Source organism: Lytechinus variegatus, chromosome 2 (genome assembly GCF_018143015.1).
Source record: "Lytechinus variegatus isolate NC3 chromosome 2, Lvar_3.0, whole genome shotgun sequence".
Taxonomy (NCBI): domain Eukaryota; kingdom Metazoa; phylum Echinodermata; class Echinoidea; order Temnopleuroida; family Toxopneustidae; genus Lytechinus; species Lytechinus variegatus.
The window spans coordinates 80,224,730-80,238,947 of record NC_054741.1 but is presented as its reverse complement, the minus strand read 5'-3'; the positions used below and the strand labels follow the sequence as shown (position 1 = coordinate 80,238,947).

The 14,218-nt window shown below is 35.2% G+C and overlaps 1 protein-coding gene across 1 annotated transcript in view; it reads right to left on the bottom strand.

The window, feature by feature from the left end:
- Positions 1 to 520: 520 nt before the first annotated feature.
- Positions 521 to 14,218, bottom strand: part of LOC121409203 (vacuolar protein sorting-associated protein 29) — a 14,552-nt gene continuing 854 nt past the window's right edge. Inside the window, exons 2-4 of the mRNA XM_041601057.1 lie at positions 5,520 to 5,711; positions 4,359 to 4,594; positions 521 to 3,206 (exon numbers count right to left, since the gene is read on the bottom strand). Of these exons, the coding sequence (XP_041456991.1) occupies positions 3,089 to 3,206; positions 4,359 to 4,594; positions 5,520 to 5,711 (546 nt within the window). The 3' untranslated portion in view covers positions 521 to 3,088. The remainder of the gene's footprint in view (positions 3,207 to 4,358; positions 4,595 to 5,519; positions 5,712 to 14,218) is intronic.

The following is a 14,218-nucleotide window of genomic DNA, read 5'->3' as shown; positions in this document are numbered from 1 at the left end:
AGCGACTTTAAGAACGACTGGTGATCTTTTCTTACGCTGTAAACCATCGCCAATCTATCATTTACCACAAGACAGGATCACCAGTCATTCGTAAAGTCGCTCTTAACTTACGAATAGATTTATGAAACAACCATCGGATAAGTGGGGATTATTTCTCCCATCCCATAAGATATCAGCCAGGGCATAAGTAATATAGAGAAAGATGGGGTGGGAAGCAAGAAAGAGATGTTTTACAAAAGATCAACAAGGATGGATAATAATGGAGATTATAGGGATTGACAAACAGGTAGATGGAGAGAAAGAAGAGGTGACAAGATGAGATACAGTCAATGCAATTAGAGGAAAGGGAACTCGATACAGAATCTCTCAGACTCTGGATTTGAAATATTGACCAAAATGAATAGGACATTGAGGAGAGATTCTAACATGAACAAAAATAAACCATGAAAATAAAAATAAAATTGCCCATGACAAATTCATGTAAGATGTTCGCCACAAAATACAACAAACACTTGACATGTAATATATGTACACTTTATTACTTCTAATTATGAACAAATTTTCATAACTTTCATTAAAATGATTACTATTTGCCCAATTCCTCTCCCTGTAAAGTGGTAAAATACTGGTTTGCACCCCCAAAACAGGTTGCATGTATCAACTTGTAAATAAGATGTGGATTGTACTATCTGAACATCTTCAGCTCTGGGAGTGTATGAATTAAAAAATATTCTGAGTAAATATCACTGGTCAATATGTGCCTAGTATAACATTGGCAACAACACTCTTTCTACATGAAACAATAAATATTGCGAGTAAACTTAATTTCTATGCACATAATGCATGGGATAAAAAGTCAGAGAAAATTCTTCGCATCAAACGGCTTAAACGGGCGGATGCATCATCCTATGACATCTGCTGCAGAGTGGGGTCTTCTACTTGACCCCACTGGTGCTAGGGACTAGTACCATATCATAAAACAATATTGAGAAGTTTAGTATTATGATCATAGCTATTTGACTTTCATAGAAAAACTAATGAGAATAATTTGAAGGAAATATCTTTGTTCCTCAGCAATATTTTTGTAGTATGAATGTCATAATGAGTCAAGTTGCCAAATTCTACTGGGTAAATAAGACTACATGATCAAAATTAAGTATTCTTGGTAAGGGTCCAGGTACTGTTTGAGAAGTTCAGAACTCAGCTATTCAATGGATGTTACATATTGCGAATAGAAGCACTGGTTCATGAACAATAACAATTTATTTCAAATAATCTACAATGATCAAATCTCTACTAATCCATAGTTCTATTATTTATTATCTCTATACATTTACAACATCATTGGAAAGCAACACTGCTTCAGACACCTTGGTATCAATTGACAAATACTACCATTAGATGAGTTTTTACCAATAAAAATATAGAAGTTCTGTACCCTTCATTTTGCCAGGGCAGTAAACAGACGAGTCTCACTAAAAGTCATACTCAAGCGACAATGCATAATCTCAAACAATCGGCAGAGTGTGCCCCATAATGGTGATCTGGGGCCTGTTTCATAAAAAACTTGTTAGAATGACATATATGCAATGACAGTTGAAAGCTACTGAGATCATCCAATGTGATTGGCCGATAGTAAACTAGAAATTGTACATATTATTTCAACCATTCTTTGATAAAGAAGACCTTGTTCAATGTAGGGATATACCTCATGCAAGTAGGCATCAAAATGCAATTCATAGTCAGATTCAAATTTTTGTGAAACACCCCTAGAGCTCTATAGTACTCTATAGTATTCTATAATAACACTTCCAAAGAAGACAAGTACATTGTTCTTTTTTTGTTTTGGATTTCACATGCTAGCATCAAACCTTCATTGTACAATATGTGAATCAATCAATACTGTTTTTTCCCCTCTGTCACATATTTTGAGCTGTGTTTCAAAATTGACAATAATGAAGTCGGCAATGAATCTCTTCTCTATTTCAAAAGAGACACATTAACATTAGCTACAGTCTTGATATATATATATACAATACGTAGAAATATATAATTCTTAAATCTTTCAAAGCTTTCGCAGCTGATGAGTAATATAAAATCATTAATCTTTACCTAAAACATATATAAATAATGTTCAAACTGAAATTCTCATTCCATGATATGCAGTAACATTAGGCTTTATTCTGAATTCTCTACAACTGAGCCTTACTGGTTGAGAATCTATATCTACTTGAAAACCAACACAAATACGATGCATATTATATGTAATGGAAAAATATGGGGTTGGTTGTGATTGAAATATTTCATATTTTTGGCCCGGTGCCATAAAGGTAAGTTCAAGAACAGAAGGTTTAAACCTCTAAGAGTGTACCAACTTTAACATAAAATCAAGTCAATGTGACATGCTCTTGCCATCTGATAACAAACAAAATACCATCTCAAGATAAACATAAAATAAACCTGACTTTCCTCTATTTGAGGCAACTAGTATAATTAACAATTGCTGACGGTTTCAATCACGTCATGATCTATGCACGTTGCACCAGCTGGTCTTATCCATAAAATCAATTAAACTGTAAAATCTGTTTGTCATTTGACAAAATGTACAATGATAATGAAGCAGATCTTGGCCCTACGTTGGTGAACAGAAGTGCTAACTTAATATCACCTATATTATGCAAATAGTTTGCTTCTGACAAAAGTTAGAGTGAATGAATGAAATGATGGTTGGACAACTTCTTTGGTCAATTAGAAGACCCGATGTATCCAACCAAGGTTAATTTCTGTGGTGTATTCTAAAATCTGCTAATAAAGTTGCAGTAACTGAACAGATGTCGGCAAGAATGAAATACCTTTAAAAGGGATCATCAAAAGTATATAAGGAAAAGTTTATATTCATTTAATTCATAATTGTGGAGTGAAAATTGTTATTCTTGTTTGATCCAGTCACATATAACTCTGATGATTTATCTGGAATATGACATCTATCTGAAACTGGGAATTGCTTGCTTTTCATCCCAGATCGTAAGGGGTAACAAGGAACATCGCTATATCTTTGGAATGCATCTTTCACTTTTAGCAAGATATTTCAGTTCTTTTTATACTCTATCCTCTCCACTTTGACATCATCCCCTACTAGCTGGTAGACGTATGTGACAACTGTTGATGATTGGATGTCCATCAGCACAAATGAAGGGACAGTGTTCCTGAAAGAAAATGAGGAAAGGTTGAAGGACTCAATCTGGTATACACATGAAATTTACCAATACAAATGGGAAGAATAAAAGGGCCAAGTAAATCACACCTCTATCTCCCCTTCCTAACACATCTCCATTCAAATTAACCTACTTGTAACTGATCGATTCATAGTATTGAGGCTGCAATTTTAAGAGATTTTAACAAAAGATAGATAAGCATCCCTGCCTACATTCCTTGTTTGTAAACTTCCAACCCCCATCTTTTTTCTTTTCTCTTGTTTTATTATTTATTATTTTATCTTTTGTATTTATGAAATCATTATTATCATTATTATTATTATTATTATCATTATTATTATTATTATTATCATTATTATTATTATCATTATTATTATTATTATTATTATTATTATTATCAGGGGGGGGGGGGGCTGTAATAAGCAAAAATGTACTCCTTCAAAACATTCCAAGAGAAACATCACTTTGGCTGCTATTTTTTATACCCAACCAGTGCTAACCATTGTAATGTCAGATTTTCACTGAGGGCCATTTAGAAAAAATAAGTCTGCTGCTTGTTTTGAATTAAAAAAAAAAGAGAAAAGAAGCATATTCTGACTTCAATACAGTTTAGAAGCTAAACAGATTTTCATAATGGCCTAAAATTAAAATAGGAATGAAAAAAGATAAATAAATACAATAAAATTAAAAACAATTAAGTCTGCACAATTGATTCCAAAAGCTAAAATATTTGCCTAAAATTGTCACTCTTCAGACCAGAATATCTAAAACATTTGTTTTTAGGGGTGTGAGTGGTCACAAATAAAAAGATCTGAAAAAAAGCTGAAGAGTGTTGAAAAATTCTGAAATAGAGAGAGCTCCCATACTTTTTGTACAGAGGAAAGCCAAAATAAGCTGAAATTAAGCTGAAAATCAAAACAAAAAAAATCTGAAATCAGATAAAATCTGAACTCTCACACCCCTGTGTTTGGTTTTGTTTTTTTGCTTCATCGACATATCTCGCCCAATATGAATTGGGCAAGATGGTACAATAAACTACAATCTGAGTGGTCAAAAGAAATTTGATTTAGGCAGCTATAACTGTAGATAAATGAACACCTGGGGTTTGATTACTGATGAAATATTTTAAATTTATATACTTACGAGTCTAAAGCACTGTAGGCCCCTGTAGCCGAGCCGGGATTGATGTAGAATTTCCCTTCATGCTCATACGCCTCAAATTTATGTGTGTGCCCTGAAATGAGGATGTCTACATCAAGTTGACGCTGTAGCATTGAGAGGCTCTCCACATCACCCCATGGTACAACTTGATGACCATGACTGATACCAACTCGGAATTGACCAACAGTTACCACCTTCTGCTCAGGGTATGATACCGTCTGAAAATTAAAACATTCACATAATTATTTGAATAATTGAATAATTTTTCAATGCTCTCTATCTATTCTTTATTATATCATCTATGATCTATAGACAATCCTGATACCCACAAGAGGAACAAATGGGAAAACAGAGGCAATATGTCAGTACACACTGATTTTTTACAGAAATAAGCTCAGTCTCTTCCATACCAAATTGGGACTGGCACTATGAAACTTTGACAGGTATGTGTATTGACAAATCATTTACTGAGTTTCTTTTGTACCTAAGTACAAGGCTTAAAAAATTGTTAATTCATCGTAACGGATGGGGAATAATAGGGCTGATCGATCGTTTCTTTATTAGGTACATGTATGATATCAAAGAGCTAGTATATGGAGATTTAGGATTGGTCAGGTACAAGGGCCTTCTGCTTGAAAATGTTCTACCACATGAATCATAAATTGGTAGAAAGCCATGAATAGACATGCTTCTCACTGTTGGCACTGAAGAAGAGTGTGACTCATATTTTTTAGAGTTATGTTCTGTTTTCTATTTTTCATTGATTTTAATTTGTTGATGGCATTCTAATATTACCAATCATAATTCTTGTCTTGTAGTGTTGACTCTGGGACAGAGAAAAGTAAAGTAAACTTTTTCACTTTATCACAGTTTTGAATTAATGAGTCCACTTTGCAAAGCAGTGGACTCATGAATAAAATAGCGTACTTAACCATGGCAACGAGCCTCAATTTAGCACACAATGTGAAAAAAGCATGCATCAATATTGGACACATTTTAGTATAATATGCAGTAAATTAGGCATAATTTATACATGAAATCTGCATAAACCATGGGTTAACCGATGGTTTTTAAAACCCCCTTTATGAATTTGAGCCTATATGTCCTGCTTCTCCTTTTACATGATAAAACAAAATCCTATACCTCATCAAAGTCTCCTTTGACAATATGGACATCACTGGCCAAGGTTTTGAGGTAATCATAAGATTCCTTGGTACAAAGGTTTCCTGTACATAGGATGTGCTGGATCTTCCCTGGGACAAGAAGCTTCTTAAACTTGGCTGGTAGGCCACTCTGACGATGAGGAACATGGAGATCTCCTAGAACTAGCACCAACTGAAAATGGAATCAAATTACTAAACATCTTGAAAACAAAAGAAACTAGATGGATTCTCAATTGCACAGTATAAAAAAAAAATTATGCCTCTGTCATTTCCAGATGTGAATGATATTGTATAATTGCTGATATTCAGAAAACCATCAAATTAAGCTAATTGCATTGTTAATCTCTTATTCATTAACGTTAAAAAGGTAAGTCTTTGTATTTATATTGAAAAATATAATCCAACTTTTAATCATTTGAATATAAAAAAGCAAAGTGGAAACTAGCACTTAGAATAACATTGGAGACAAATTACATTGGACACAATGTGTACAAGGGCTTGCTGATGTTCCATTATGAGATTTTGTGTAGCACATGTTCATCATCTTTATGCCTGGCACACACTACGTGATTCTTTGCAATCCGAATTTCAAAGAAAATTGTAGCAACATTTGATATAATAGTAATAATAATAGCTAGATTTATAAAGCACTTTTTGCCAGAGGATACAAAGCGCTGCTATTATTACCCCGGCTTTAGCTCGAGCTACCATCACTGGCGCTCAGTGCATGCAAGGAATTACTCCTACCGGGTACCCATTCACCTCACCTGGGTTGAGTGCAGCACAGTGTGGATAAATTTCTTGCTGAACAAAAATACGCCATGGTTACGATTCGAACACACGACCCTCTGTTTCAAGGGCGAGAGTCAGAACCACTAGACCATGACACACCCACACATTCTTACCAATAAAATATTAGCGCTTAGAATTCAGTATAGTTGTAGGACTACTGAAATCGCAATTTAGTCTAGTTCTAGCCTCCCTGTAGGGATAAAAACAAATTAAATTCCAAATCATACTGATGTCATCATCGACTGCGACTTGAAGTCGATTTTGACTTTACTCCGACCACACAGCTTGCCGCAAAGCAAAATTATGATTTCATTACTCCTAACATTACGCTGAACTTCAAAAGAAATAGATCTACTTCTTGGAACTTTCATATTTAATGCAAACTACGGTTTATTAAAAAATTGTGTCGCATCAGATGGCTTTAGCCATACATTGTATGCGTTCATGTTACAGCTTCACTGATAACAACCCACCCCATATCATCCATTTCATCTCTCTAGCTGTCTCACTTCACAATGTTTCTGAGTTTACTCTTTTTATACACCCCCTCTCTCTCCATCTCTCTTACTCACTCTCTCCTCCTCATCCATCTCCCTCCACCTTATTTGATCTCTTTCACCTAGGAAGGCAAACACAGTACAGCCCAAAACAAGGTAAAAACAAGAGAACTAGGTCAGAATTATTAAAGGTAATGGGGGAAAAGCCAACAAGAAAATGAAATTTTCAAAGTGATGATTCCATTTGAAGTTGGCGAGGATAATGTCAAATCCATTGCTTCTTATCTTCTTTGATGAGGAAATATACACACTCCGACTCTCGCAATAACTGAATGGGATTGAAACTAGGCATGACTGGCATACTGAGTATTAGCACTCTTCCAAAGTACAAGGATAAGATACAAGCTTGTTCTCTGTTCGGAATCCCCTGTGTGGTGAAATAAGGTTAGCAATATTTAGCTATTTTCTCTTGTTCTTGGGGGAAAATTCTTTTTTTTTTACACTGTCAGTTTCCATTACAGCTATTCATCACATACAAGTAACTTGGCTTTAAAGTAAAATGAATTAATTTATGTTTTTCTATAATAAGAGACATTGTTTGGTCCAAAATCAAATTCAGACCAAACTTACACTAAGAGAGGACCCACACAAAAATATGCTCCAAAGTTTTTGAGTGGTCTGCTGAATAAAAAAGATGATCCCCAAGTTAATAACAAAAAAAAGGTCACGACTGTAAGTATGATAATGGAACTAAGTATGTTTTGGGAGTTACAAAAAATGATATTTTAAAGAACTGTTTTAATGTGTGTTGTGATTGTTGTATGATGCATGCCATAGATCTACAATACATCATCATGTAGATCTAGATTCACCACAGACAGGCTGGTTGCACCGTGCAAGTGAATATGATTGTTCTTACAAAGTTACATTTCATCCTATAATTAGAATAATAGCATCACACGAACTCAGGTCCATGACTGTCAAATTCAGTACAATAGCTTATAAAATGGAGTTCAGTTCTGGATCTAGATGGTTTGATGTACAAACACCTGGTGTGGCTATCCCAAACATTTTTGGCAGCAATGCATGAAGTCGGATGTGTACATGTACTTAATTCATTTGGATTCTTTCAAGGAGTTCTTTGTTCTATTAATCGCGGCATCTCAAATTTACAAGCTATTGCAATCATATTTTCAGACGTGATAGAGTACAGCTTCAGAATGATACAAATTTCATGACAACATCTCTCCGTTCAACCGAGATATGGAATGCTGAACTGAAGATAAATTGATAAATGCAGTTCAAGACACATGGCCGCCTTGTTGTTGGCTTTACTCTGAGCTGTGTTGATTTTCAAGAGATGTTTAATGTTAGTGTTACCATACTGGGAATTATTTAACCCTAGAGTCCTTGTGACTTACTTTGTAGATGATCAGTAGTCAGGCTTTTGATTTTGTCATGTTGTTTGTTGATCATCTCAGCCATCTGAGCATTTTAAACGTTGTGGTAAAAAAATCCATACAATATACTGAGGAGATCAAATTTTAATTTGGGTGTGGAAATGACCCACAATAAATTTAATAGGAAAAAAAATGCCGCTAGCAGCTGTCAATTAAAGGACAAGTCCGCCACAACAAAAAAGTTGGTTTGAATAAAAAGAGAAAATCTAACAAGCATAACACTGAAAATTTCATCAAAATTGATGGTAAAGTACTAGTTAAGAAAGTTATGACATCTTAAAGTTTTGCTTAATTTCACAAAACAGTTATACATGTATACACACCCTGGTCGGTTTGCAAATGAGGAGACTGATGATGTCATCCACTCAGTATTTTCTATTTCTTTTGTATTTCATTACATGAAATATTTTAATTTTCTCTTCATTGTAAAGGGAAACTACGATTAATTCCTCCCTGAACATGAGGAATTTAGCAATGTTTAATACTACCGGTATATGTTTCAGTCAAGATGGTCCTTATTATTCACTGTCAAAAAAAATTTATACGTAAAAAATGAAATATTGTATAATTCAAACAATAAAAACAAAAGAAATAGTGAGTGAGGGACATCATAGACTTACTCATTTGCATGTCACTGAGTTGTGCATAAAAAATAAGCAAAACTTCAAAATGCCATAACTTTTTTATTTTACTTCCAATTTTGATGAAATTTTCAGCATTAGATTTAGACCACTCACACGTATTGCGATGTTACTGTAACCTTGCACCATGAACCGCGTTTGGCAGTGGATTTCTAACTAGTGGGTCGTGTGGGCTGGGATCCCACTTCTCTGGTTTTCACAGCACACGACTTCTACGGCTTGATTTTTCTGTGCGCGGCGGCATGTAATGAACACTTGGGTTTAGACTAGATCTATCATCTACATGCCCGTACGATATGTTTGTTTGATATTTGTCTATTTATTCAAATCAACATTTTCTGGGGGTGGACTTCACCTTTAGCCAGATTGATATCATTCTTTGGAAAGACTTCCATATGTCCCCTCCACAAATCTTAAAATATATTTCTCCAAAACCCCCTTCATTTGATCTTTTTTCTTTTTTTTCTTTCTTCCGGTGGGTACTTGTATTCGAACCTCTCGCTGGAAAACGAAGTATCTCCAGTCTATCACTTTACTCACTGAGCTAGCAGGAATTGTTGAAAGCCATGGGTTTCATAACGGTTATATCAAACGATATTACGACTAGTCTACTCTCCAAGAGTATTGGGTATTTATTTTTCTGACTAAATAAATCGATGCCATTGGGAATTGCACACACTCAAAATTTTGACGGAATAAATCCAACTTTTCCTTCTTAAATCTCGGAAAGAGTCACATATACACCCCCCACCAAAAATAACAACAGATCGTCGGACTCCCGGTTCGTTCACCTCAGATCATTTTTTTTACTGTTGCTTAACTTAATTGGGATTCAAACTCACCTTGTCTTATCAGTTATCTGCAGCCAAGCTCAGACCTTTCCCGCTATGCTAGCGAGAAGCGCCTATACCGGAATGGATATTTTAACGATTATCAGCCAATAGTTCGACTAGTCGTGACTCACAGACACTTGGCTTTACTGATTAAATAAACCGATGTCTACATGTATAATTACACGCACTAGTAACTAGATCCTGCTCGAAATTTGACGGACATGACGGAATAAAGCCATATTTTGGTATTTCTACTCCCCCATCATATATTAGGGCTAGATATATTATTCTGAACCTTATCAATGTTTTTATTTTCAGTTTAAGTGGGGGTGCATATGGAACTCTTACCTAAAGGCTAAATCTCTTAGTCTAATAATTCTTGATAAACCTCCATAATTTTTTTTTTCAATTTTAGTGGAGGCGGAGGGGACATATGATTAAATGAAGTCTTGCTAGGCAGGACAACAAGAATTTCAAAATGTGTTTGTTGTCCCCAAGAATGATATCAAAAAATTTCTTAATATCTAATTTGTCATGTGAAACCACTTAAAACTTACGTAAAATTCATTTAAACTGCAAAAAAGAGCAATTTCATAGCACCAACATGGATCGAAAAAGTCATAGACATCGCGGGTCCCTGTTTATGCACTGTCTTTACTATCGATAGTTTAAACGATCACGATGTGCTCGCTAAATGCGCGCGCCCGTCGGCGTCTGCTAGCCGTCCTCTGCTGTGACTCTCAAATAGCCCCGCATGTGCGATTTTTAGTCAGATCGTCCCATATGCTGTTTTTCATGTTAGTACATAGATGCGTGCGCGTTTTTTGCGGACGCAGATCATGTACCCATCTCCGTCGTCTGCTACGGCTCTCTATATCAGTCCCAACTTGTGAAATGTGTTTTCTGGTGTATTTTCATTTGGTCTACATGCAGTTTGCCCACTTGTCATTTGGTCTAATGCCAAATGGGCTAAACCCATTTGGTCAACTAAATTGCCATTTGGTCTACACTTGGTCTAATTCTCATTTAGTGAAATGTCCAGTTGGTCTAATTTCAGCATATTACCTACATAATTATATATTTTTTTACTTTGTCAAATACTGGTACATAAAATTGGCTTTATATCATGCAGTTCCACATTGTAAATATGTATATTCATTTGGTTCACATGCAATTTGCCCACTTCTCATTTAGTCTAATGCCGAATGGGCTAAACCCATTTGGTCTACACTTGGTCTAATTCTCATTTTGTGAAATGTCCAGTTGGTCTAATTTCAGCACAACCTAGGCTACTTAATTATATTTTTTAACTTATATACATATATTTTAGTCTTTATACATATACCAAATGGGCTTGACCCATTTGGTTTAAAAAAAATTATAATTGCCATTTGGTCTACACTTTGTCTCATTTACATTTGGTCTACACTACACTTGATCTAATTTTGAGTCCAGTCCAGGGTCTAATTTCAACATGACCTACATCATTATGATTTTATACTTTGTGAAATATATATTTTTTTCTTTATATAATTTCATTTCACCTTATAGTTTTAGCATTGGTTTCCAAATAAATAATACTTGAACAGTGGCATAATCATGATAATGGAGCCAAAAGTTTTGAAAGGTGTATCGGGTAAATTTATAAAGTTGCAAGCAGAAGCAAACAACAAAAAAATGTTGAAGCGGGGGGGGGGGGGGGGGGGGTGGGGGGGGGGGGGGGGGGGCGGTGTTAATTAATTTCCTTTTATTTTCCAATGCCAGATCAATCTTTGTTTTTGCTTGCTAAATTTTTTAAAAATTATATGTTCTGTTCTATCTACAATTTTTACTAATAATCCTTTTTTTACTTATTTTTTTCAGACACATTCGCACCCGAACCGACTCTACAAGGGAAGAGAAGGAATTATTGAACCCCTTGAGAATATACAGGTCAAGGGCTGTAATAGTATACAGGGGCACTTCCTGGGAGTTTAATTTCATTTTAATTATGTGTTTTCAGGATTTTTTTTAGGATATCTAACATTGCAGTGAAAATTATTGCCCCTGCTGATAGTTTTTCAGCTGTGCATGCCCCTCCTTAATTTCAGTGAATAAGGTGTGGCACTGCCCTCTATGATTCATTTTGAATTTTGAATGGGCTCCAAAATGCAGTAATTTATAAATGATAGCATAATCTTATTTTGATAAAGCATTTTACTTAACGGGGGGGGGGGGGGTGAATTTGACTACTAAACCAGCCCCCCCCCCCCCATGTCAAGGATTAAATTTTTGGGAAAAAAAGCATATATAAAATAGATATAGTTATTGCATATCAGAATATTATTTTTTCTTCATGTTTTCTCAATAACTCTAAGCTGTTATTGATGAATTCTTTCTTGAAACAAAAATAAGCAATTTATCCAAACATGTCAGTTTCATTTTGTAGACATATGCATTGAATTTACCAATTCAGAATATAAGGTATGCAATCTTTCATAAATGTTGATTTTTATCACTGGTGGATCTGGGGGAGGGCACATCTAGCTCAACCCCCCCCCCCCCCCCTTTGAGAGCTACAGTCAAGATGTAATGAAAATACGCAATTTTCATCAAAGAATGCCCCCCCCCCAGGATAAATCCTGGATCCACCACCCCTGGTTTTGATTAAGTTTACATGTATTTTCATTTTGAAAAAAAAAAATTCCTAGAGATTTATAAACAGCATGATTTACACTGAGCATTTCATACACTTTGTGCAGAAGAAATATTATCTTGGAGATTCCACTTCAGCAACTCTCAGTTGAACATCAACATTCCTGGCATTGGTGGGTGAAGCCAAAAATTTTAGGGGGGAACCGCCAAAATCTTTTGACCCCCCCCCCCCCGAAAAAAAAAAGATAGTGACCAAATAATATCTTGGGGACACAGGAAACAAAATTGAAAATTGACAAGCCAAAAAAAATTAAAAAATAAGGTTATCAACAAAAAATTGAGGGGGATGGAATCGTCCCCTCCCCACCTCAAATTTAGGGGGATACTCCCCCCCACTTCCGCCGCCTATGATTCCTGGTGCTTGGAGATCTGCGAAAGGCATGCTATAACATCCACTTAAGTTCCATTTCCTTTCATGTTTTTTCCTCTTCTTAGTGAGCATCTCCAAGTGTTCATATTTTATCAGTGTCCTTTTTTAGATTTATCAAACTCAGTTTCATTACCTGCTAAAATTCTATCCCAAGAATTGAACACTTTGATCAAATTTGGAAGTTCAACTTAATGTAACTGACAATATATAACTGAAAATAGAAAATAAAAGGCAAAAATAATAATTATGAGAAAAATAATAAAGAAAAACAGTTACTCAAATCAAATTCACTCAAAACCATACATATGTACTCTCCTCAAAAATCAGTTCTCACTTTTAGGTATTGATCATTCATTCAGTCAATAAAATAATAAAAACAGAGACAGGAGGTCCTCAAAATAAACACAAACACAGAGTCTCACATACACACTACAAGACTACTACACATGAAGAGTAAAATCAGTTTGTATCTTTCGTGGGATTTGTTTTTATGTAAATCTGGATTCTTCTTGTTAGTAGGGCCTTAGGTCACTCTGACTTGAACTTAAAACTTCCAATCTCAAGAAGGCAAGATATCTCAGTAGATAGTCATTGTCAAGATGTTTAGGAGTTCAATCTGGAGGTGAGGTTATTCATGATGGCATCTGATATTCTGGCAGAAAGAATGAGAAATAAAAAAGTGCATAAATACAATTATTTATTTTTTCAATGCAAATTAAATAAACGAGTCATTCAAGATAGTGTGTATTTTTAGAGGGGGGGGGGTGATGGCATATTTTAGTCCAAATTATTTTTATCTTCATTTTTTTTCCACTTTGTATTACCATTTATTCAAAATTGCAATAAACATATTAATATATAAATGAGTTTTAATCTAGTTGGCAAAAGAAAAACCAGTGGCGGCGGCAGTGCAAAGAAAATGCCAGTAAAAGGCAGTAAAGCACTGTGTCTGAGTGACTGACACCACGGCACTGACAGTGAGGTGAATGTTCATTTTCCAGTGCATGCACATTATTGCCCCATCATATTCACTCGTTTTCAGAAAATATTTAGTTATTCCTCATATGACCATGATTATCTCCTTCATGTCATTACTCTGGTGTTTATTCATGATTTTAAATTCAGGAAATCATTTAGCAAACAAAGAAAACAAAGCATTTCTTGACTGTGATTCCGTGTGATTCAAGTTCTATTTCATTTCTGTGTATCACACGTACGCACGTACGTGACGTAATCTTGATCTCTAATCTGCTAATTGTTATGTTAATTAATCATCCCGTGCGTGCGATTAAAATGGCTCGAAATTCGACCAAATTCAAGGGCAGCTCAGCTTGTAAACCTCACTGAGAAGGGCTTCCACAGCCCTTGCGATTCCCCGCGCTGCAATTTAAC